This window comes from Oncorhynchus nerka, linkage group LG12 (genome assembly GCF_034236695.1).
Source record: "Oncorhynchus nerka isolate Pitt River linkage group LG12, Oner_Uvic_2.0, whole genome shotgun sequence".
Classification (NCBI taxonomy): domain Eukaryota; kingdom Metazoa; phylum Chordata; class Actinopteri; order Salmoniformes; family Salmonidae; genus Oncorhynchus; species Oncorhynchus nerka.
The window spans coordinates 64,558,752-64,585,451 of NC_088407.1; the positions used below are offsets into that span (position 1 = coordinate 64,558,752).

The window sequence follows — 26,700 nt, forward strand, 5'->3', positions numbered from 1 at the left end:
TCTAATTAGCAACAGATTTCCATGCGAAATTGCGAATATTAAAAAATCCGAATAAAAACGATATGCGCATTTCCCCACCAGAGATGTTTGCATCAAATTGAATTGTTGCAATTAAAAGGCTGTGAGTGATGACATACTACATAAACATACATTTGATGTTAAGTTCTCATGTACCGAATAAAAAAAAACAAGTTAAATGGGTTTCCATCGCATTTTCAACTCAGCTGATGGTTTTCTCACCAAATCGCAAGTGTGCCCACTCTGGTATTAGCACGTGCGCTCTAACCAAGAGCGCGATCTCCTGTTAAATTCATTATCATTCATTTATTTAATCTGTAGCCTAATAACTGCATTCTTTCCCGACGTGTCGTAGTGGGAGGACCACACAACATGTCATCGCGTGACTCCACGTTTATGTCGATATGGCTATTATATCAATATTTACGCATAAAAGCGTTTCCACCGATATTTCCCGCATAATTCAATATACCGACACAAAAATAGATCCACATTGTCTATCTAGCGAATTTAGTTTTGTCGACATTTTTAAAGTTTATCGAAACATTTGTTTCCATTCGGCCTGTCATTACATGTTTTATCCGACACTTACTCGCATAAAAAGGTTGGATGGAAACCTGCTTACATTTAGGAAAAAGTAGGAATTAATAACATTGATTTGCAATGGATAACACTACAGATTATTTTGATATGACATAGCAACAAACAAACAATAATTGCTCCACCTATATGATTTCTAATCTATCTTTTTTTTAAATGTTCAAGACTCATTAAAGATTTTAGATTCACTAAACAAGATCAGTTTTTGAAAGTGTATTAATTGATGGATTACAGATACAGTATGTATAGTCTACTTAATAAAATCCAGTAGGGGGCGCTGAGGGAATGATCATTGTCCTGTATGTTTATCTCCTGCCATGCTCTGCTCCATGATCCAATGCTCCTTTACCAGACCCACAAATTATAGAGGGACTAAGAAAAACATTTGTATTATTTTATTCATACCATACAATATATTTTTGAAGGGCAAACACTTCACCACTGTTTATGGGCTGATCCAGCCAGCACAGCAGGCAGCCTAAAGGAGAGAGGCTGGGAGTTTGATCCTATCGTCAGTGCAGCTCAGGACATCCCCACACATACACACTCCAGGCCAACCCCAAACAAACAAAAATTGCACTTTCAAAAACAAAGGAACAGATGGACAGTAGAGAGGCTGGTGCATTGACTGTTAAGACCCACTAGCAATATGGTAATGTCATCATGAAGATTTCCCAACAGTGTTTCACTGGTGGAGTTCGTTTTGCATGGCCTGTTGCACCAGGTGGGTTGAGATTTCCCTTAAGAACCAATGGAATGGTCTAAAAGGATCAACCGGGGGCACCTGGCCATGCAAAACGAATTCGACCATTAGTTCAGGGCTTGTTGCCCTTCTCCATAGGAATATGTGCATCACCTCAACAGTGACTCAAGAGTACCACTGCTCATAGGATTACTAATTTCAAATAATTAACCACAACGGTCTTTGAGTTTAAGAATAGGATTAATTATCGTTACTGTTTTGCCAGTAAAGCAAAGGATCAGGATCAATACTTTGAAGAACAAATAATATCTGCCCAGGCATTTGAGGGATTTCATGATCATTTAAGTTTGTAAAAATATGGTCATAAACACAGGGTCAGGGGGTGATTACATTTCAGAAATTAGGATCCTATTTTCTCTCAACACAGTATACTTGAATTAATGCTTCTGATATAAAAGCATACATTTTGTCCTCAATAATTCAATGTCTAGCCCTATGAATTGATGTGCCTTTCTAATCAATTGGACACTGTAGTACCTTACCAGTAACTCTGAGCGAACACATAATGGAGAAAACACAAATAAAGCAGGTTGATGATTGACAGACAAACTGATCAACAGTCAAATGGGAGCATCCAACACATATTTAGCTTACAGGTTTGTGCTTAAATCAACGTTCCTTGCATTTGTATATTCTATCCTGACAAGCACAATGTTACCACAATGTTTTAAGAGTATGATGTTATATATAGACATAACAAGGTAAGGCTAAAAGTTTGCACAAGTTAATCACATGCTTCGTTGTGTGTTACACATGTAAAAGTTTTTCAAATTACCAACTGCATTCTGCATAGAAAAGCCCATGCCCGTTACTGAGCCACTAAATATATATATATTTTTTTTTCAAACTGCAGTATAAAGTTAACTATACCACAGACCTCTGCTTGAAATGCTCAAACAATTTATTGTATTTACTAAGCAAATGACTCACTACACTGTGGTACACTCTGCGGTCAATTGCATTTGACCGTAACAGGTTGGTGTTAAATATCTTGTGCAGTCAGTGTATAATATCAAAACTAGCCTGGCTAGTGATCTTCTGTTCTGTGACAATCCTGAGAAATGGACAAGATATACTTCATGTGCCAACACAATGCTCCTGCCTCATAACTTCATATACATGGAGCAGTTTCTTCAATTGCAGTAAGTAATATCACTATAAAAAGAGGCAGAACTATCAGTTTCTAGAACTCTGATGCCAAGAAACAAAAGATTCCCCCAGAGCAGCGTAGGAAATACAATAAAACAATTTACACAACCCAAATGTAAACATTAAACTTCATATGAGCACAGCTATCACTTCAATAAAGACACACAGGACATCAATTTGGACGTAAAGGGGGAATGAGATACTCTATTGCGACCTCCTGAACTGCTCACCTATTCCATTAAAGTGATAACCAAATTATCTAAGTTATTCTTTAGATCTGTGGAGGAAAGGTAGAAAAAAGCAACCACACATAAAATAAAAATGAATGTTCTCTCTCATGAGCACTCAATCACAAAAATATAGGTGCACACTTACATCCACTCACACTTGATTTAGCATTATACACTTGTCCTTCATTATAACTAATCTCATGTTGCAAAAATATATTTTGATATTAAGAGAAAACATTTCAATAAAAACACCCTCTAAGAAAACCAGCGACTAGATCAAAGTGCAATGAGATTGTTAAACCTACGTGCTGTAGCCAGCTGTAGTGAGCAGATGGACGGTTGTGTGTGGTTTAGGAAGGGTTTGTTTGGTTTAACCTGGGGGGGGGGGGGGGGGGTGTAACAGTTAGTCAGCTATGTACAGGATTATATTGGAGGGGGACAGCTCATAGGCGGAGGCAGGATCTGAAGGTTGGGGGTGGGGGGGTCAGGAGACTGATCCCACGACCTTTCACCTCTCCACTCAGTTCTAACCTTCAATGTGCCAGGTCATTGTGGCTGGCACTCAGGTCACGACTGTTTGTCAGATGATTATTTTGCTCCTAGAGAAGGCAACAGAGGGAATAGGATTCAGAATAGGTTGAAGAAATACAACAAAAAAACTATTAATGTAGAGGGTCCAACATCACAGATAAAACATCCTTCACATTTCCATGAAGAAAATGTCTGTTTTTCTTGAATATATTAAATATTTACATTTTATTTAACTAGGCAAGTCAGTTAAGAACATATTCTTATTTTCAATGACGGCCTAGGAACAGATTCAATATATATAGATTCAGTGCCTTGAAAACGTATTTATACCCCTTGACATTGAGGTGTTACAGCCTGATTCAAAACCGAGTCATTTTGTTTTTTTCCTCAACCATCTACATACAATACCCCATGATGGCAAAGTAAAAACATGTTTTTAGAATTTCTGCAAATTTATTGAAAATTAAATACAGAAATCTCTCATATACACAATTATTCACACCCCTGAGTCAATACATATTAGAATCACCTTTGGTAGCGATTACAGCGGAGTCTTTCTGGGTAAGTCTAAGAGCTTTGCACACCTAGATTATACAATATTTGCACATTATTCTTTAAAAAATTCTTCAACCTCTGTCAAATTGGTTGTGGATCATTGCTAGACAACCATTTTCAATTCTTGCCATAGATTTAAGCAGATTTAAGTCAAACTCGGCCACTCAGGGACATTTACAGTCTTCTTCGTAAGAAAGCGTAGATTTGGCCTTGTGTTTTAGATTATTGTCCTGCTGAAAGGTGAATTCATCTCCCAGTGTCTGGTGGAAAGCAGACTGAACCAGGTTTTCCTCTAGGATTTTGCTTGTGCTTAGCTCCATTCAGTTTATTTTTTATCCTGATAAACTCCCCCGACCTTAACAATTACAAGCCTATCCATAACATGATGCAGCCACCAATATGCTTGAAAATATGGTGTGATAACTCAGTAATGTGATGCATTTGATTTGCCCCAAACATAACACTTTGTATTCAGGACAAAAAGTGAATTGCTTTGCTAAAATCTTTGTAGTATTATTGTAGTGCCTTGTTGCAAACAGGATGCATGTTTTGGAATACTTTGATGTACAGGCTTCCTTCTGTCATTTAGGTTAGTATTGAGGAGTAACTACAATGTTGATCCATCTTCAGTTTTTTCTTATTATAGCCATTAAACTCCTGTTTTAAACAATGTTTTAAAGTCACCATTGGCCTCATGGTGAGATCCCTGAGCGGTTTCCTTCCTCTCCGGCAACCGTGTTAGGAAGGACGCCTGTATCTTTGTAGTAACTGGTGTATTGGCACACAAAAGTGTAATTAATAACTTACTTCACCATGCTCAAAGTGATATTCAGCATCCGTTTTTATTGTATTTTTTACCAATCTACCAATAGGTGGCCTTTGCGAGACATTGGAAAACATCCCTGGTCTTTGTGGTTGAATCGGTTTTTGAAATTCACTGCTCGACTGAGGGGCCTTACAGATCATTGTATGTGTGGGATACAGAGATGAGTTAGTCATTTAAAATCATGTTAACACTATTGCACACAGAGTGAGTTCATGCAACTTGTTAAGCACATTTTTACTCCTGAACATATTTCGGTTTACCGTAACAAAGGGGTTGAGTACTTGACTCAATACATTTCAGCTTTTCATTTTTAATGAATTAGTACAAATAAAAAATAAACATAATTCCACTTTGACATTAGGGGGTATTATATTTAGGCCAGTGACCAAAAATCTTAATTTAATCAATGTTAAATTCAGGCTGTAATACATAACATGGAAAAAGTCAAGGGGCGTGAATAAGGCACTGTTGAGTATCGCTATTGAATATTTGGGGAATGTGGTACATAATATAAATGAGATGTCAAAATCTGGAGCTCGGTGACAGTGATGAGTGGTGCACAGACCGGCACTGTATTCTGGAGTCACACCCTTATCGTATGGTGGATTGGCAGAACCAGTATATCACCATGTAGAAAGGTCCCATTGTCCAGTGATGCATATTCTCAAATCAAACCATTCAGATGAATCTTTCTGAACAATTGATACAAGTCAGTTAATAACAGGAGTAAAACTTTTAAAAAAAAGGTTGCTGTTGATCATCTGGTTGCAAACTATTATCCCTGGTTCATCTTTGATCTCATTTCCTCGCTCATCATACAGCCACAGAAATCAACTGTCAAAAGGTGTTATTTCCCACATCTACCTTGCACATCATTCATTATTGCAATTTGTGACTAAGGGGTTATAAATGAGAGAACACCATGAAAAAACATGTTAGTCTGTGAACCACTGATGTTCCCACACACATTGTTCGCCATTTCATTAGTGACCAATTTCTGAGATGACTGCCCAGGTGAAGAGGGGCAAGGGCCAGTTTGATCACAACCAAGAGGACCATTGGGAATTTGAGTTTCATAAAGTGAGGTCTCAGAGAGTAGTGTAAGACAATGAGGTAGATAAACAAACAAAGGGGAGGATGAGCGAGGAGAGACCCAGAAAACAATGGGGCAAGATTGGGTGATGTGAAAGATGGAGAGACAGTTGAGCTCCTTACTTGGTAGAGGTCTCCGGCAGCATTGTCCACCACGTTTAGAACACCTAGTGAACTGGCTCGCTTCATGCTGCATCCAGAACAGTGACATGCAAGGAGATGTCGGTGAGGGGTCGAGGGTCAGGGGTGAGGAGAAGGACATGTGGCCAATGGAGATGGTATGTGGGTTAATAACTATAATGCTAACCCACACACATGTTAGTTTCCCCAGACAATGCCCCCACACAAATACATAAAGCATGAGCTAAATCATACTCTTTAACCCTGGTTAAATTGGTGGTACCACACCTGTACATTTGTAAGTAGAATCTTTGAAGCCGAATGCACTGGAAAGCACAGCAGACTTTTTTACAAAATATCCAAATCAGTAGTTCAGTCAAATGCCATTTTTTGGCTTTTCTTTACCCTATAACATGTGGGTTGAAGGACATACTTAACAAAAGTTCATGAGTGTGACAAAGCAATTGATTAAAGGGAGTATTTTGAGCCAAATTCATTTGTGCCTGTTGCAAGGGGAAGAATATTGTTTTGTATTGATCAATACAGAGTTCTCTACTGTCTCCTGGATTAGAGAGAAGTCATCATAATGGGGTTAATTCAACATCGAAGAGTTAGAAGCAAAAAGAGGAAAATGAGTCAAAGAATACAGAATTCCAGCAAACAGATGAGGCATGCTGTAGCCATTCGCTTGGAAAAAAGTTTATTTGTCGATAAAAGCACAACACAGCACAGCACAGATTAGAATATTAAAATAAAAGATGCCCATGCAGAAAAAAATATTCACCAAGAAACGATTGAAAATTAACACTAATATTTGCACCTTCTCAAAATTGTGAAAAAAAAAACAAGACAATATGGCAAGAAAATAAATAAAATACACATTTCATAGGCAGAAATGCAGACATTTCAAAGCAGACAATGAGTAGTAGTAGTGTGGTTATCTAAAGCGCTCAGCCATTCTCTTTAGTCTCCAGATTGTCCATCACAGCTGATTGAGAGTACTCTGTGTACAACAGAATAAGCTAGGCAGAGCAAACAGATGTGACTTTTTATACAAATTATAAGGACATTAAATAGAGAAGCTGCTGACTCAGGCCCTTTGTGTCCTAGTACTCTGCCCAACTCTCTCTGCCAGTCAGCTCGAAGCACTTCCTACACTGGACATATCCACACAGGCAACATAGTCTGTAATATTACCCTGCTTCTAGAGTGATATTGTGCCAGTGAGTCAGTACCAGTCACAATATGTGGCATTCATAGTGTATGCCAGTGAAAGTGCACAAGTATCAGCCGCTTGAATGTGTTAGTGCAACCCCCAGTGATTCATGACTTGTGCCAAACAGGACTCAGAGATACACAGAGTTAACCCACAGCAGAGTAGAGATCCCTCCAGCAGAGGGGTGGCTCAGTCTTTTCTAGGCAGATCTAGTGGCAGCACACCAATCCAGTGGAGCGAGGTGGAGAGGAAGGGCCTCACCCATGGGGCCCTCTGTGCATTAGGTGTCAAGGGTTCAAAGGTGAGGTGGATAGTTACCCAGGGTTTTTGGGCTCGCTCTCCCGTGAGCCACCGCCCTTCAGCTTGCGGACCAGTTTCTCGCTGCTGCGGCGAATAGAGGCACGGAGTTTACTGAAGGAGCCGCTCCGCTTCAGAGAACCAGAACCGTCCTGATGAGAGAGGCCAGAGGGTTACACTCTCACGCACACACAGAGATCTGGTTCAGGAAATTATTTTCATAGACATGTGTCTGCATGTGTGATGGACTGTGCATATGAGAGTGTGCTTGTCATGTGCATCTGATTAGACTCTCTATTCAGACAAAATGTCAACCTCAGTGTGCTATTCAGAAATGATGCTATAAAGAAATCAGAGAAGCCCTCCAAACACCTCTTATGAGGTCATGCTGTCACAATAGTTATCTTGGGTCAACAGAGAACAGCAATTAAAATCCCAAGGCAGACATGTTGCTTTGCCTGCCTTATCTTCGAGAGGGAACAAACAAAGAGGCTACAGGCAAAGATCTGGGTGAGCAAAGAGTTAAGTTTTATTAGAAGTTAAGAAAGACAGTGTAAGATCTGATGCACAGACAGACACGACAGAGTAGATTAGTAGAGCAGATTCCGCACTGCAGAGCAAAGCTTGTCGCACCCCTCTGTCCTTTACCCTCCCACCCATTCCCCATTTGTCTATGTATATACAGTAATATACAGGAGCTGCCATGTCTTCCGATGCCCCCTCGTGATCATGACATCACAACACTTAAGTTAGACATCAATAGGAGCATATGGAGCACGGGATCTAACACTAAAGAAATCCGACAGTAGCCTGGTGCCACCATGGTGCACTGAGAGAGCATACAGTATGATTATCATGCCACCAGCTCATAGTATTTACAGTATGTTAGTTAAATCACTACGAGCAAGCGCAGTCCGGTATGCATCGGTCAGTACTAGTAAAGGCTAAACACTCAACACCACCACACAGAGATAGTTAGAAACTCCTCAAGCGAGAGAGCGAGGAGACAGAGTATTTAAGTACAGTAAAGAGTAAGATAAGGTAATGGCAGGAGGGGCTTGGAATGGTTCTGGGACAGAGCCCAGAACCCCTGTCCCATTGACATTGGATAGAGCTGGGGTCAGCTTGGCCCAATGTGTCCCTGTAGAGTAACCAGACAGACAGCCCAGAGGAGAGCAGGGGACCAGAGTCTGAAGAGAGGACAACTGCAAAGCTGGAGGGGTGGCAGGCGAGCAGGCGTCCATCATGCAGAAGACAAGTTTTTAGAACCACAACAAGGCATCTGGAGTTATGCCTGCCAGTCAGACAGGGATGGAGAGAGAGAGAGGTAGACAGAATGAAAGAGGCAGAGGGTATTGAAAAATAGAGATGAAGAGGAGGTAGAATAAAGTGAGATGGGGAGAGAAAAATGTGGAGTTGGTAAAAGGAAACAAGAGGAAGTCAGACAGACAGAAGCAGTAAGCCAAAGGGTTTCCTCCTCAGAGACATTATTTCTCCACAGAGTTGTGGATGTGCTTTACTACTGCAGAAGGAATCAACACTCAACAGTTGCAACAACTAAGGAGCATAACAGGAGAAAGGAATCTTAAAGCAACAAAATAAAAATAAAAAATAGACCCCGGTAAAAGTAAGAGTGAAAAATCATGAATGAATGAATTAAAGAAGCCTTAATACATCAACTGATCATAAACATCCAACCCCCTCAAATATAGGCTGAGTGCATCCAACTGAAGCAAAGGTAGCATGGATCTGGGGTTTTAACTGCTGTTCCCAGTCTTTGACCTCAGAGCCTTAATGGCCAGTTAAAGCATCTCTCATAATATATAAAACACGGAGTTAACCAGTATGAGCTGGCCAGTATGAGCTAACCAGTATGAGCTAACCAGTATGAGCTAACCAGTATGAGCTGGCCTGTATGCTGCTGAATTTGGTAGTTATGTCATTTTTTAAAGCAAATGAATAGAACTTTACTTAATGAATATAACAGACTTTTACTCAATTCAGTATATTAAAAAAAGATGTATCCACAAAACAGCCAACATGACTATTTACCCAAAATAAAAACCATTTAGATTCTTCAACTCCAACCAGCTTGTGTATTCTAACCCTGTTTGGTTTCTATAAAAAAAAATCTAGTCAATTCCCTGTACAAAGCCATCGGCCATTTTCCATAGCCAAGTTCAGAAGGCCTGAGGCTCAACCATAGGCAAATCAAATCACCGGAAAAAAATGGAAAAGAGGAGAGATACTGTGTCTGGAGAACAGTCCGTCTTCACACAGTTATATCATAGTTGCACACACAATAGCACAGGTTTTACTCAGACAGGAGACAAGTTAGCCCACCACAGAATGCACAGACAAGGGGATGCAGACAGTAGACAATTAGAATCACTCAGAGTAATGGGACAGGCCCAGGGCGGGATGCTGCCCCACCTCTACCTGGTAACAAGCTGCCACTGGATGCAGAGGAAAAGACAGCAGGAGAACTGTATCACAATCAACATGCATGTATAGGTCTGTCAATCCAGTATGTATTATGCCTCTGACAGAGGATACAGCTGTACAGGTCACAAACACATACTGTAGGTGCTTGAGCACGCACACACACACATACACACATACAGGTAAGTACAGACAGTACAATAATGACATCCCATACCCAAACACACACATGATGAAAGTGTCAGAGGGAGTGTCAGATGTACAGTACAGAGCCCACATGCATCAGTAGTGATGAGAACATGAATAAGTCACCATGGCAACATTAGAGGTGTGGTTTAACACACAGGTTAACATACTAACTGGATAGTGTGAGTGTCTGACAGACCCAGTCCAATAGGTGTACAGTAGAGAACACAGTTTAAGAACGTGTCTGAGCCCAGTCACCCCGGAGCTTTGAGGTGCAGACCAGGCAGGCAAGGGACTCCCAGGAGGAGATGCTGATTGGTTATCTTGAACACTACGGTTACTGTTGCTACGGGAGCAGGAAAGTTCTGAATAGCAGACTACAGCAGTGAATGTTGTGTAGTTCGCAAACATACACTGTGACCAAGTGGACTTTACTGCAGTAATCAGATAAAGACAGTGGGAATAGCTACTGCATGGAGAGGATGTGTTAGTTGTGAGCAAAATACTGCTGCTGCAAGCATAAAAGAAGCATAAAAAAACATATTGCTGGCACAGAGGTCTGGGAAGAAATACGTTTTCCGTAAGCAGCTGGAGTGTTCACTCAGTTAGTTGAGGACTATAAGCATCGGTGTAGACTAGAAGCATTCATGTAGAGCTGAGGTGATTATTATCACATTCAATCAGCATTACAACTTATAACTAGCTTTCACACCAACAATAGGTAGTCATAGATAATCTAGGAGAGTTCCCATCAATGATACCACTGGAAACTCAGCCCTTATCAAATCATTTACAAGTTGAAGAGGCACTTTAAGAAGGTAAGAAATAACTTTTTCTCTAAGGGGTGTGTCTGTACCCCCTCCCTACACCGTGTGTGGCCTGGGCTGTGTACTGTACTTACCCCGTTCCACTCCACGCTCATACTCACTTCCTCGCCCCCGTCCGGGCCGCTCTCGTACTTGACCGTGGTGTCGGAGGTCAGACTCTCACGGCTCCGCTGCTTCTCCTGCTCCTCCGGCTCGCTCAGAACATCCGCCACACGCTGCTTGTGCACTGTGTCCAGACCCTGGCCACATTGACAGGAGACACACACATTACATCATGTGTTGGATTTTGTTATGGATTTGTTTACAATAGTTGAAAGGCAGGACCTGCTAATTTCAGTTAAGCTGCTGGACCAATGATACTCCAACAGTGCGTTCACCTTGAGTTTCATATGACCCTGGCCTGGCAAATCTTATTCAAGCATGTGAGTGTCAGAAGAGGACAGTGGTCACACCTGTTTTCTGGAGCGCTTGGCTGCCTCCTCCAGTGTCTCTGCCGCCTCAAATTTACCCTGCCGCCTGTAGAGGGCGCCCAGATTCTTCAGGGTGGTGGTTACTGTGGGGCTGGGGGCAGACATTATAAACACATCATGAACGAATGATGTAATCACATACAGAACAGTCCATGAGTTTCCAGACTCAACACAGACCTGTCTACTTTACAGGCCTTGTACCAGCCTCCATACTCTCCGAACAGGGAGCCGTCCTGCTGCTTTCCCTAGAGAAGAGAAGAACCACCACATCCATCAGTTGTCAGGATTTAAGGAATTCAAACGCTAATGACAAACACCCACCCCTATTCATGGGTTGCACGTTTGTGAGCATTCTACTCAATGCATCCTCATTGGGCGATAATTATTTGGTCTAAAGTGCATTGCTGTGGCTTGAAAACACAATGACACTTCTAAAGAAGATAAATAATTAGTAGGAAAACCCTTTGTCATCATTTTGATGTCGCCAGATTGACTTTAGATGCAGTATAACATTAGCTAACGTAAACTCACCCCATTCCATACAAATGTGCGCTACCGCAACATTCAAATGAGGTTACAAAAGAAAACTAATGTGACTGTAACGACTGTGTTGACTTCAAAATCGGGGGTGTGAACTAGGTTTCTATTCAAGCGTTGATCGACATGGTAATGGCTCTATAGTATTGGAGAAAAGTTGGGGAAAAAAACGGACCCTCCGTTACATCGTGACGTGTCATGTCGTAACGTACAGCACGCATAAAGCAACTATTTCTGTCTTACAATCTCTCTCCACCAGGTGTAGCACTTCTCTCATAATTTAAAAACTAGAAATGGACAGTGATGGGGGTAAGGGGGGGTAACGTACAGCACGCATAAAGCAACTATTTCTGTCTTACAATCTCTCCCCACCAGGTGTAGCACTTCTCTCATAATTTAAAAACTAGAAATGGACAGTGATGGGGGTAAGGGGGGGATACCTAGTCATTTGTTGCGTCAGGGTAGCCTAGTGGTTAGAGCGTTGGACTAGTAACCGGAAGGTAGCAAGTTCAAATCTGTCGTTCTGCCCCTGAACAGGCAGTTAACCCACTGTTCCTAGGCAGTCATTGAAAATAAGAATTTGTTCCTAACTGACTTGCCTAGTTAAATAAAGGTAAAATAAAATGCAGAAACGGGCAGCGTTTAGGTCATGTTATTTATTCTGTTGGAAAGGGGAGAAATTGTGCTTTACAATGGTATTGACATTACAGTTGATCTGGAAGTATTACGTTTTTGAGGCGCTAAAATAAAGGGCAATTGTACGGACCAAGGCGATGTACAAAACTGAGTGAGTTTACGTTAGTTAGCTAAGATAGGTAACAAAAATCTGGAGGTCTCTAATGTTAGCATTGCTAGCTATTTTCTGACAAACTTTGCTAGCTAATGACAACATTGGCATCTGTCTAAATGTACATTTGCCAATATAATGATAAAGTTGTTTCCTACTAAATATGTGCCTACTTTATCAATGCCATCGTATTCCCAAGTCCCCAGAGTGTAATTTAGACGACAGTCATTCGCCCCGGTTCAAATTCATTATCCCTCTTTCTACTTTTGAGCATCAATATGGCTGCAGCATCTGTATAACATTGATAACAATGGCAACGACGCGACCGAGGTGCAACACATTAATAGCAAAACTGTTGGTCACAAAGAAATTGCCTAAATATTCCAGCTAATTCTGGACAAATTATACAGAACCGTAAAATGAGATCTAGAGTAAATGAACCGATCTGAGACATGTTAACGTAACCTAATATACACAAGTGCTTAAAGAGAGAGGTGGGAAATTGAGAGATTACAGTTCATCACAATTTCTTCAGCAGTCTAAATTGATGTCCCTTTCATACCGTGACTGAAACACTTTTCCCTGTCAGTTGTGAAAGTTCAGCCACAAGTCAGTAGTGACACATGCCATGCCATGGCCATTAGTGAAAGTGGACCCTCTATCATCCCCCTCACAAACACACACTCTCACCTTGCTCTGTTCCTCTCTCTCCTCAGCATGCATCCAAATGGGTTTGTTCTCATCTGCAGAGCCAGAGACCAAAAACAACAATCAGACACATGCAGGTCCAAAAAGATATTGACAGACATTCAGGCAGTCACCCAGGCAGCAGGGTGCTCAACCTGGTCTGGCTCAAAGTATTAGAACATTCAACTGAAAGGTCACTGTTGTTTTCAGAAGCGCATTTCCACTAAAATGATGACAGCAGCCTGAAAGCATGAACTTTTACATGTATTTATTATTTAACTTCTTGGTGACAGGGGGGCAGTATTGAGTAGCTTGGATGAATAAGGTGCCCAGAGTAAACTGCCTGCTACTCTGTCCCAGATGCTAATATATGCATATTATTAGTAGTATTGGACACTGAAGTTTCTAAAACTGTTTGAATGATGTCTGTGAGTTTAACAGAACTCATATGGCAGGCGAAAACCCGAGAAAAATCCAACCAGGAAGTGGGAAATCTGAGGTTTGTAGTTTCATTTAAGTGATTGCCTATCCAATATGCTGTGTCTATGGGGTCAGATTGCACTTCCCAAGGCTTCCAGCAGATGTCAACAGTCTTTAGAAAGTTGTTTGAGGCTTCTATGGACATTGAAAGTCAATATATATAAAAAATATTTTAACAAATAAAAAGAGTTCTTAACAGGGCATGTTTTTTTTTTACCATCGCATTGCTGTCCCCAGTCCACCTGGCCATGCTGCTGTTCCAGTTTCAACTGACCTGAGCCCTAGAACCATGCCCCAGGACTACCTGACATGATGACTCCTTGCTGTCCCCAGTCCACCTGGCCATGCTGCTGCTCCAGTTTCAACTTCCACCTGACTGTGCTGCTGCTCCAGTTTCAACTGTTCTGCCTTATTATTATTCGACCATGCTGGTCATTTATGAACATTTGAACATCTTGGCCATGTTCTGTTATAATCTCCACCCGGCACAGACAGAAGAGGACTGGCCACCCCACATAGCCTGGTTCCTCTCTAGGTTTCTTCCTAGGTTTTGGCCTTTCTAGGGAGTTTTTCCTAGCCACCGTGCTTCTACACCTGCATTGCTTGCTGTTTGGGGTTTTAGGCTGGGTTTCTGTACAGCACTTTGAGATATCAGCTGATGTACGAAGGGCTATATAAATAAATTTGATTTGATTTGATTTATTGTGGAAGGGTGTCGAATAAGAGCTGTTTCAACAAGTGAATTAGGCCGAGGCCAATAGGTTGATTACTGCGCGGTCACGAGGGCGGGCCGTTCCTTCTTTTTTCCTCTGTAATGAATACGCTATTGTCCGGTTGGAATATTATTGAAGATTTATTATAAAAAGACCCTAACGATTGATTGTAAACATCGTTTGACATGTTTCTACAAACTGTAATGGAACTCTGACTTTTCGTGTGGATTTTGCGCTCGCGCATTGTGCCTTTGGAATAGTGAACTAAACGCGCAAACAAAACTGAGGTATTTGGACATAAATATGGACGTAATCGAACAAAACAAACATTTGTGGAAGTGGGAATCCTGGGAGTGCATTCCGACGAAGATCAGCAAAGGTAAGTGAAGATTTATAATGCTATTTATGACTTTTGTTGACTCCACAATTTGGCGGGTAACTGTATGGCTTGCTTTTTTGGCTGAACCTGTTCTCAGATTAATGAATATTGTGCTTTTGGCATAAAGCTTTTTTGAAATCTAACACAGCGATTGCATTAAGAACAAGTTTATCTTTAATTCTATGTAAAAACATGTATCTTTCATCAAAGTTTATGAGTATTTCTGTTATTTGATGTGGCTCTGCAATTTCTCTGGATGTTTGAGGCATTTCTGAACATGGCACCAATGTAAACTGAGGTTTTTGGATATAAATATGAACTTGATCGAACAAAACATACATGTATTGTGTAACATTGAGTCCTGGGAGTGTCATTTGATGAAGATCGTCAAAGGTTAGTGATTAATTTGATCTATATTTCTGCTTTTTGCGACACCTCTCTTTGGTTGCTTTCTGTGACTAGTTGCTGACCTAACATAATGATATGTTCTGCTTTCGCCCCCCCAAAAACACTGTGGTTGGACTAACGAGAAGTATATCTTTAAAATGGTGTAAAATACTTGTGTAGTTGAGGAATTTTAATTAGGAGATTTCTGTTGTTTTGAATTTGGCGCACTGCAATTTCACTGGCTGTTGGCGAGGTGGGACGCTTATGTCCCGAACAATCCCAGAAAGGTTAACTAGGCGAGTCAGTTAAGAACAAATTCTTATTTACAATAACGGCCTACCCTGGCCAAACCGGGACAACTCTGGGCCGGTGTGCACCGCCCTACGGGACTCCCAATCACGGCCGGAAGTGATGCAGCCTGGACTCGTGTTGCCTCTTGCACTGAGATGCAGTGCCTTAGACCACTGAACCACTCGGGCGCCCATCAAACAATAGATTGGGTGTGTGTGTGTGTGTGTGTGTGTCCGTACCAGAAATCACCACAAATATAGTAAAACAAGGAAAATTCTCACTCGTGGGGACATTTCCCAGGTCCCCACAAGGACAAAGGCTATGTTAGGTTTGGGGGTTAGGTTTAGGAGTTAGGTTTTAGAGAAATATAATTTTGAATGGAAATCAATTTAATGGTGGCCCCACAAAGATAGCAAAACATATGCTTTGTGAGAGAGTGTCTTACCGTCTACGGAGCCAAACTCCCTCTCATGTGCGCGGGTAAGGATCTCTTTGTACAGAGTTTCAGCCTGCTTGAACTTCCCCTGCTTCAGGTAACAGGATGCCTTGGAGAGGAAGAGAGAGAATGTAAGAATATGATCTTAAAAAAGTAAGAAAATCTTCTCATAACTCATTAGAAAATGTGCAGTCATTTTTCAAAGCCAGTAATCTCTTAACCCCTCTATGTGACCCTCTTACCAGATTGTTTTTGGTCTTGGCCACATTGGGGTCGTCAGGGCCCAGTTTGGTCTGGTAGATCTCCAGGGCCCGCTGGTAGTAGTACTCCACCTCCTCATACTTGCCCTGGTTCTGACACAGCAGGGCAAGGTTGTTCAGCTGCTTGGCAACGTCTGGGTGGTCCTTACCCAGAACCTGGACAGGAGGTGAGATGGGGAGGCCATGTAAATATAACAAAACAGTGGGCAATAAAGCAATAATGGGTCAGCTTCTCAAAGTAAGGGGGCAAGAAAGGAGTTTATCACAACAAAAAGAGACGGCCGGTGTTTTCCACAAGTACATAGAGTAGCCAAATAGAAAAAGTAGCCAGCCAGGCATCTCTGGGCCGTTTTTTTTTCTTTCCCCAGTGGGTAAATTCCTTTTTTTGCAGAAGGAGCTCTATTTTGGTGGCCTCTGGTACATTCAAATGCTTTAATTCCATCAAAACATTCTAATGCCTTGATTCCATTTTTTTTTTTTTTTACCTTTATTTAACTAGGCAAGTCAGTTTAAGAACAAATTCTTATTTTCAATGAACAGTGGGCAGAACGACAGATTTGTACCTGGTCAGCTCGGGGATTTGAACTTGCAACCTTTAAGTTACTAGTCCAACACTAACCACTAGGCTACCCTGCCACCCCATTTTAGTCGTTTAGCAGACGCTCTTATCCAGAGCGTTTTAAAGTTAGTGCATTCATCTTAAGATAACTAGATAGGGGACAACCACATATCACAGACATAGAAATTATTATAATTTTTTTTTTTTTGAAGTGGCAGACCGAAGTGCTCGCATTGGGGTGTAGGAAGGTAGGGAGGGGCAGTTCCTCTTGTGTTCCATAGGTAAGCACCATGGTCTTGTTGTGGATGCGAGCTTCAACTGGAAGACAGTGGCGTGTGCGGAGGAGCGGGGTGACAGAACTTGGAAAGTTTGAAAACCAGGCCGGCTGCAGCATTCTGGATAAGTTGCAGGGGTTTGATGGCACAAGCGGGGAGCCCAGCCAACAGCGAGTTGCAGTAGTCCAGACGGGAGAGGACAATTGCCTGGAGTAGGACCTGCGCCACTTCCTGTGTGAGGTAGGGTTGTACTCTGCGGATGTTGTAGAGCATGAACCTGCAGGAGCGAGTCACTGCTAGAACCGAGCCCTGTGGGACACCAGTAGTGAGAGTATGTGGCGCAGACACAGATCCACATCCCCTTGTAGGAGGGCCAGGTAGGATGCAATCCAAGAGTGTGCAGTGCCTGAGACGCCCAGCCCTGAGAGGGTGGAGAGGAGGATCTAATGGTTCAGTGTCGAAGACAGCGGATAGATCTAGGAGGATGAGAACAGAGAGAGTCAGATTTGGCAGTGTGGAGAGCCTGAGACGTCCAACCCTGAGAGGGTTGAGTGGAGGATCTGATGTTTCACAGTGTCAAACGCAGGAGATAGATCTAGGAGGATGAGAACAGAGGAGAGTGTGTCAACTTTGGCAGTGAGGAGAGTCTCCGTGACACAGAAGAGAGCAGCCTTGGTTGATTGACCCGTCTTGAAACTTGACCGGTTATGGTCAAAAAGATAGTTCAGAGAGAGATAAGGAGAGATAATGAGAAAGTTGATCAGAGACGGAACGCTCAAGTGTTTTGGAAAGAAAGGGATAGTGTATTTCAGATTCAATTTTCCATCTGAAATACAAAGCAAAATTGTTTACCTCTCATATCGGAAAAATGTGTTGTGGCATTGTGTAGAAATACATGACTTTTAACATTTTAACTACTGGAATATTATATTATCTAAGTCTATATGACCAGGACTATTTTAAAGTAAGACAACATTACACCTTTAACAGTCTTCTCTTGAGATTAAAGGCTTATTTACAGTTTTAATGCAAGATATGAATTGCCACAATGTTTGTTCTTCATATTATGTACAGTACCAGGTTTGGACACACCTACTCATTCAAGGGTTTTTCTTTATTTTTTTATAATTTTCTACATTGTAGAATAATAGTGAAGACATAAAAACTATGAAATAACACATATGGAATCATGTAGTAACCAAAAAAATGTTAAACAAATTAAAATAGTCACCCTTTGCATTGATGACAGCACTCTTAGAATTCTCTCAACCAGCCTCATGAGGTAGTCACCTGGAATGCATTTCAATTAACAGGTGTACCTTTGGGGTGGCAGGTAGCTTAGTGGTTAAAGCGTTAGGCCAGTAACCGAAACCGGTAGGCCGTCATTGTAATTAAGAATTTGTTCTTAACTGACTTGCCTAGTTGAAGGTTAAATGAACAAAAAAATGTTAAGTTAATTTGTGAAATGTCTTTCTTGTGTTGTGACAAGGTAGGGGTGTTATACAGAAGATGGTCTTTTACCAAATAGGGCTAAGTCCATATTATGGCAAGAACAGCTCAAATAAGGAAAGAGAAACAGTCCATTATTTTAAGACATGAAGGTCAGTCAATCTGGAAAATGTCAAGAACTTCAAACAAATCAGGCGCTATGATGAAACTGGCTCTTAAGAAGACCGCCACAGGAAAGGAAGACCCAGAATTACCTCTGCTGCAGAGGATAAGTTCATTAGTTACCAGCCTCAGAATGCAGCCAAAATAAATGTTCAGACGACATCAACTGTTCAGAGGAGACTGTGAAATCAGGCCTTCATGGTCGAGATGCTACAAAGAAACCACTGCTAAAGGACACCAATAAGAAGAGACCTTCTTGGGCCAAGAAACACGAGCAACACGAGTCTGATGAGTCCAAATGAGATCTTTGTGTCTTTGTGAGACGCAGAGTAGGTGAACGTATGATCTCCGCATGCGTGGTTCCCACAGTGAACCATGGAGGTGGTGGTGTGATGGTGCTCTGCTGGTGACACTATCAGTGATTTATTTAAAATTCAAGAAACACTTAACCATCATGGCTACCACAGCATTCTGCAGTGATACGCCATCCCATCTGGTTTGCGCTTAGTGGGACTATCATTTGTTTTTCAACAGGACAAAGGACCCAAAACACACCTCCAGGCTGTGCAAGGGCTATTTGACCAAGGAGGAGAGTGATTGAGTGCTGCATCAGATGACCTGGCCTCCACAATCACCCGACCTCAATCCAATTGAGATGGTTTGGGATGAGTTGGACCGCAGAGTGAAGGCAAAGCAGCGAACAAGTGCTCAGCATATGTGCAACTCCATCAAGACTGTTGGAAAAGCATTGCTCATGAACCTGGTTGAGAGAGGGCCAAGAGTGTGCAAAGCTACTTTGAAGAGCCTAAAATCTAAAATGTATTTTGATTTGTTTAACACTTCTTTGCTTACTACATGATTCAATGTGATATTTCATAGTTTGATGTCTTCACTATGATTCTTCAATGTAGACAATAGTAAAAAATAAAACATGATTGAATGAGTAGGAGCCCAAACGTTTGACTGGTACTGTATTTTATTAAAACAGAAAAATGAAGTAAACAGCCCACAATATTTTGAAAACAAATTAAAGGATAGTTTTCCAGGTTTCCGTTTTTCCACATTTTATTACGTTACAGCCTTATTCTAAAATTGATTTTTTTGTTTTAATAAAAAAAAGCTCAACCTACACACACACAATGCAAAAACAGGTTTAGATATATTTGCAAATGTATTAAAAATAAAAAAAACAGAAATGCCTCATTTACATAAGTATTCAGAACCTTGCTATGAAACTTGAAATTAAGCTCAGGTACATCCTGTTTCCATTGATCATCCTTGAGATGTTTCTACAACTTGATTGAAGTCCATCTGTTGTAAATTCAATTGATTGGAAATGATTTGGAAAAGCACACACACCTATCTATATAAGGTCCCACAGTTGACAGTGCATATCAGAGCAAAAACCAAGCCATGAGGTAGAAGAATTGTCCGTAGAGCTTCGAGACAGGAATGTGTCGAGGCACAGATATGGGGAAGGGTACCAAAATATTTCGGCAGCATTGAAGGTCCCCAAGAACACAGTGGCCTCCATCATTCTTAAATGGAAGAAGTTTGGAACCACCAAGACTCTTCCTAGAGCGCCAGGGTTCCTCTGAGGAGATGGACAACCATCTCTGCAGCACTCTACCAATCAGGCCTTTACGCTATTGGCCAGACAGAGGCCACTCTTCAGTAAAAGGCAAATGTCAGCCCACTTGGAGTTTGCCAAAAGGAACCTAAAGGACTCTGACCATGAGAAACAAGATGCTCTGGTCTGATGAAACCAAGATTGAACTATTTGGCCTGAATGCCAAGAGTCACGTCTGGCATAAACCTGGCACCCTCCCTTCGGTGAAGCATGGTGGTGGCAAGATCATGCTGTGGGGATGTTTTTCAGCGGCAGGGACTAGGACTCTGGTGAGGATCGAAGAAAAAAAGGAAAGGCTCAAAGTACAGAGCTCCTTGATGAAAACCTGCTCCAGAGCGCTCAGTACCTCAGACTGGAACGAAGGTTCACCTTCCAACAGGACAACAACCCTAAGCACACAGCCGAGACAACAAAGGGGTGGCTTCGGGACAAGTCTCTGAATGTCCCTGAGTGGCCCAGCCAGAGCCCGGACTAAATTCTGATTAAACATCTCTGGAGAGACCTGAAAATAGCTGTGCAGCGACGCTCCCCATTCAACCTGACAGAGCTTGAGGATCTGCAGAGAAGAATGGAAGAAACTCCCCAAATACAGGTGTGCCAAGCTTGTAGCGTCATATACTCAAGAAGACTCAAGGCTGTAATAACTGCCAAATGTGCTTCAACAAAGTACTGAATAAAGGGTCTGAATACATATGTAACTGTGATTGTTTTCAAATGTATTAAAATGTAAAAAACTATTCTAAAAACCTGTTTTTGCTTTGTCATTATGGGGTATTGTGTTTAGATTGATGGGGGGGGGACTAATTTAATCCATTTTAGGCTAACGTAACAAAATGTGAAAAGTCAAGGGGTCTGAATACTTTCCGGACGCACTTTACATTACATGGGACGTGCATATTCACGAGCTTCATGCTTCCTCTCCCTCCTCCATGTAAAGGAATTTGACTGCAACCAGAGATCTGGATATAATGACAAGATACTCATGTCTCCACCCTAACAATTGGAGTCGTTGTCCCAAAGGCGGAAAGGCAGGCGACAAGCTTAGGTCCACCATAAGCCCATAGAAACGTACCGGGCTTATTCCGGATATATTTTGGCGCGATTGAAACCTCTCGCTTCGCCTCTTCCTCTCTGCTGCGTTTCCCTGTCATTGCTCGCTTTGTGAACGACAGGCACCTGTCCCATCAATAGATCGCTAGAAGATGCATATAGTTCATTTTAGCGGGAGAGGGCTCGACGGACTAGCAAATTCAAACTTTTAAATGAAAAGTAGCCTAGTTCAAATGAAGAAGTGGAAAATGTAGCTGGCTGAAAATGGGTCTGTAACCGGCTGATTAGCCGACAGCCGGTGCTTATGGAAAACACTGGACGCCATCCCCATTACTTTGGATTGAAGAACAATCTCACTTCTGTCCTTTGTTTACTGGCTAGGCTAAATATCATAAGAGAATAAGAGGGTGAAGTCAGAGCAGAGCTGGAGGAGAGGCATCACAAATGGGTTGGGTGAGGACAGAGAATGGAGCAGAGGGCTAACGCTGTCTCTCTGTCTGACTCAGAGAGACACAGAGAGAGACTGGGAGTTAGGAGTGAGACACACTGCTCATTAGCAGGGAAAGAGTGCCCTTCCCTCCCTTCTATGCAGTGACTGACAGAGGCTTACTGATGAGGTAGATTAGAGTCTCTCTGATTGATGGTTTCTGTCTGAATGATCAATAGTAAGAGGTTTTCAAAGCAACCTGTGCTGCTGGATGTGTACAAATCTCACTCCTCCTCTCTCCTGTGAAGTTTCTAGGTAAATTTGAAGAGTTTACTGTAAACATCATTAAAAGTATACGATTTCAATACAAGACAGCAAGGTCTGGGTGATATATTGATTGAGTTTTATTGAGGAGAGTGATGCCTTTGAATTCGAGCCAGGGTTAGTGCCTGTTACTGGGGTACTCTGTAGAGAGAGACCCTCCGTCCGCCTCCTCCTTCTAGTCTTCACCCATAGGGATAAACCAAGGACTCAGGCAGCTCATACAGTGGGAAAAGCAAAAGCTATAAAAAGAAAAAACTGCCAGGAAAATTCCTCCTGCATCAGCAAAGCTGTCTTCCTTCCTCTGTTGCGAAAGCTGGGTGGCAAATCTCTAACCTTGAGAGAGAGCTTTATCAGAGTTGAAGTGGATAATATAAATCAAATGTCTCAGCTGTCCTTAAGCTCTGTGCTCTCCAGCACAGGAGTCGACATGTCAATCTTAGCACAGAGGGAGCATGAGGGGAAAAGGCACAGGGCGAGAAAGAGAGAGAACGCGAAACAGAAAGGGAGATGGATAAATAGAGAGACAGCACTGCATCTCTAGGACTGCTGAGCTTCTCCTTTATAAACATCAAATTCTGCACAGTCAAATATCATGAACCCCTTCCAGGACTCAACTCTCTCCAAAGTCAGAGTTCCTCTGAACAACACAAAACTATAGGGAGGCTTGGGAGAGGAGGGGGTGATTACAGGCGGGAACATACACAGAAGATAAGTAAAACATTTTTTAAAATGTTTGACAAAGAAGAAAACTTTCCAAAGAACTGAAAAGTCCTTTGAAACTTGAGCATGATTTACTTGGAGAGGAGCAGGAATCCAGATGATTCTGCAGTATTAGCACTCCATACCCACAATGCCTTGTGGTGACATATGCCCTCTGACCCACCTTCTCCCGGATCTCCAGAGCCCGCTTGCAAAGGGGCTCCGCTTCCTTGTACTTCCCCCGTTTCCCGTAGAGCACAGCCAGGTTGTTGAGTGTAGCAGCCACCTGAGACAGACACACACACACAGTAATATAAAAAGATCATGCTTGAGATAGCCTCAATCATCTGTGCCCGTGTGTAGTAGTGAGTGACTGCAAGACATGGCAGCAGAGTGCAATTGATTTGGTGAATTAGAGGTGTGACCGACCGACGAGAGGAAGACAAACAGGGGAAACTGGAAGTGATTACTGCTCTGTAATTATATCCCAAATCAGCAGGATGAATCTCCACAACGTGCACATCACTCAGCCCACATGGAGGCTGAAAGGGGATAGAGAGCCTAACCTCTGCTGCTCTGAGTCTGCACTGAGGGAACTGGATGTCCAGGGAGAGTCAGAGACACAAGCCTGTTGGGGTCGACACAGTTAGTGGACCTGCCTGCCTGGCTGGTTACAGACATACTGCTGAGACACAGAGATTGATGAGAAACATCACTCACCGCTGGATGGTCCCTGCCCAGAGTCTTCTCCCTGATGGCCAGGGCGTCGTTCAGCAGGTTGGCTGCCTCTTTGTATTTATTCTGGTCCCTGAAAGAGGAGAACGAGAAAGAGAGAGAGAAGCCATGGAGCATGTTAACATTGTTTCTCTGACAATGAGGTCAATTACCAGTGTAGTATAATGACTACAATTGATTCACACCGAATACCAACCATCCCCACCCCAGAGCCCCTCTTCCAAGCTGACCTGTAGACCAGGGCCAGGATGTTGAGCATGGTGGCCACGTCCGGGTGGTTGTGTCCGGAGGTCTTCTCCAGGTCCTCCAGGGCCTGTTTGCAGAGGGGCACGGCCACCTCGTAGCGGCCCTGGGAGGCGTACTGGATCACCAGGTTGTGAAGGGTCCTAAGGCGGGCCGGGATCTCATAGCCTCCCTGCTGGGCTGCTGCTGCTGCTGCACTACCGTGGGGCTGCTGGACTGGAGACACAGAGCAGGGGGGCGAGGGGTTAACATATCAATTACTCACATGGACTATTCAGTCAAACACACACTATTAATGTTGGACTGGAGAAACAGACACTGGAAGTGTCTCATTAGACGCCCACAGCTCTGTATCACCTCTCAAGGAGGGACAGTGGGCTGAAGAAGGAGTTGTCCTCTGCAGTAAGAACACTCTCCACCACACAGGAAAAGGGCCGGTATGATACCAGTATGGCGATACTAGTTAGAATCCCCACAAGGAAACAAAATGCAGTGGATTTCACTTCTTTAGGAAAACAGCCGTGATGTTGGAAACAAACATTATGTTGTCATCTAGAGTCACATTTACTTTCCAAGCTAAAGAACCCAATATTTTACATACAGCAGGTTTTTAAAGGACAAAAAAGTTTGGTCTGCTTCGTGTTTTCATTTTTGCCACGGGAAAAATATTTAGATACTGATATCATCCTGGCCCTACACAGGAAGTATCAAAAATGTCTCGCCGGAAAAAACTGATCCCAGGTGTTCAGTCGACTCGCACTAGAGTGACGAATCCTATCGACATGCATGGCCAAACCAAAGATATCCACTTGAAAAAGCAGTGCACACACAGCAACTATGTAAAAACATACAATCCACCTTTAGCCAGGGCCCATTGCACCAACTCCAGCACCGCACTGATAGGGACCTAAGAGCCTATCAAGGAGGTAGCAGTCAGGACAGTAGAGGAGTCTAACCCACTTCACTACAACAGTACCAGCCCAGGACCATGTCATACAGACACAGAAGGCTATCTCAGTCAGCTCTGCTTCATGCGGCAGCTGGATTAATGTGAGCATACTCAGGATCATTTGATGATGTGTTCCTCCCCCGCTCTCTGGAGAGCTTCCTGGCACTACCCACTCTTCCCTTTGATCCTCTCTTTCCCTCTCTCTCCCCCCTCAGAAACACAGATTAAAATAAAGTAATAATATCCCCAATACAAACACAACAAAGGACTAGAGATCCTGCTCCCATCTCCCTCCCTCCTCCACAGCCCTATCTGCATCTCATTAGCTCTCTATGCGGTGGAGCAATTCCTGGAGATGTACCAAATTGCAAAGATTTAAAGTGCACTAATGTAGATATGTACTGATATGTCTTACTTCCTTTGTTGGATGTGGTTCTGTGTGGGATCATTATACGATATGGTAATGTACGTAGGATCCCTTTTGTTTAATTTTGTCCATAATGATCTGCTTAAATGGGGAGTGGTTGTCTGTCTCTGTGCCTCAGATCCTCTCCTATAAATGCTGGTTGCTAGAGTGAACCCAACCTGATGCCTGTGTGATCTGGCTAACTGGGTCCATTTCCATTTGGCCTGCTTCCACACTCAACCAGCTCTGTCTAATAGCACTGTAAAGCTCAAAGTGATCAGGCCTTTCAGACCAACAGGAGGAGAAAGTAGTTAAAGAGGGACCAGTCAATGTATTGAGGGAGTGGGGTGGGAAAGTGGGAATGAGGAGAGAGAATGGGAGGGGTGGAACGGAGAGACATGGGGATATGAAGAAGACACTCACTGCCAGGAGGTTGGTCATCCTGGTCGTCTGGGAACAGATCATCCAGATTCTCTTTACTGGAGTCAGAGTCCTTCTCCTCCTAACAGAGGAAAACAGAGAGGGCAGATGATTGTTATTGTCATTTAGAGTAAACCAGGCAGATGAAAAGCAGTGGGGTGTGTGTGTGTTTGCATCAGCCTGCTTGCGCGTGGGCATGTTGTGTATGGTGTGGGTTAACTCACCGATGGCGACAGATCCTCGTCGTACTTCTTGAGCTGGTTCATGAACTCCAGGTGTTTCTTCTCCTCCTCCAGCTGAGCCACGCTCTGCTCACTCTTCTGCAGCTTCTGCTGGGTGCCCGCCAGTTCGTCCCTCAGCCACTGGTTCTCCTGGCACAGCCGACGAACCTGTGCCCGCAGCTTCTGCTTCTCCGACTCCACAGAGCTCAGGTGGCCCGACAGCGCCATCATCACCTGGGACAAACACAGCAGGGGAACAGGGGTAGTGGTGAGGCAAGGGGTCGAGGAAGAACACTGAGAACACTGGAGGTAAATTAATGGATAATCCTCTGTTTCAGTCTAGTTTACTGACACTCAGACCATTGAAGTAGTAGGTGGCTGTGGGTTCTCCATCTAGCTGTCTAATTTGCAGGTTAATTCGATCAGATCCCAGAGGGCTCTATCTCCAGCTCCCCCAGGTCCAGAGGTGTGTAGCAGACAAACAGTGTACTGACCTGTGCCTCGCCCAGGCCCAGCTCCAGCATCTCCAGGGACTTGCGGATCATGAGAGACTTCTCCTCCACCAGGACACCCTGGTTTTCCTGCTTCAGGCAGCGCAGCGTGCCCAGCAAGCCCTCCAAGATAGAGTTGTGCTCCTGCTTCAGAGCCTCCAGGCCCTGGATCACCTGCTTGGTCCTGGAGATGATCTCATCCTGGGACAGCTTCTCCCCAGGGTCTTCCTCCTCCTTCAAACACACCATGGTGGACATGTTCTCACGCATCCTGTACCAGACACAGAGAAGAGGAATGGATTTAGTTGTCAGAAGTACAGATACCCTGGCCTAAGTACATTATAAATATGCTGTCCCTTTAATTCAGTGTCGCTAAATTCA

At 43.0% G+C, this 26,700-nt stretch overlaps 1 protein-coding gene across 6 annotated transcripts in view; it reads right to left on the reverse strand.

Moving 5' to 3' along the window:
- Window positions 1-3,142: 3,142 nt before the first annotated feature.
- LOC115138583 (kinesin light chain 1) overlaps window positions 3,143-26,700 on the reverse strand; it is a 41,108-nt gene continuing 17,550 nt past the window's right edge. The window contains exons 2-16 of one of the 6 annotated variants that reach the window (XM_029675566.2): window positions 26,323-26,590; window positions 25,832-26,062; window positions 25,611-25,689; window positions 23,820-24,048; window positions 23,575-23,662; window positions 23,039-23,140; window positions 16,262-16,435; window positions 16,029-16,128; window positions 13,337-13,389; window positions 11,500-11,567; window positions 11,305-11,413; window positions 10,954-11,091; window positions 7,419-7,549; window positions 5,888-5,954; window positions 3,143-3,359 (exon numbers count right to left, since the gene is read on the reverse strand). In XM_029675566.2, the coding sequence (XP_029531426.1) occupies window positions 3,294-3,359; window positions 5,888-5,954; window positions 7,419-7,549; window positions 10,954-11,091; window positions 11,305-11,413; window positions 11,500-11,567; window positions 13,337-13,389; window positions 16,029-16,128; window positions 16,262-16,435; window positions 23,039-23,140; window positions 23,575-23,662; window positions 23,820-24,048; window positions 25,611-25,689; window positions 25,832-26,062; window positions 26,323-26,589 (1,902 nt within the window). In that variant the 5' untranslated portion in view covers window position 26,590 and the 3' untranslated portion in view covers window positions 3,143-3,293. The other 5 variants (XM_029675565.2, XM_029675567.2, XM_029675564.2 and 2 more) reach the window with 5 other exon arrangements.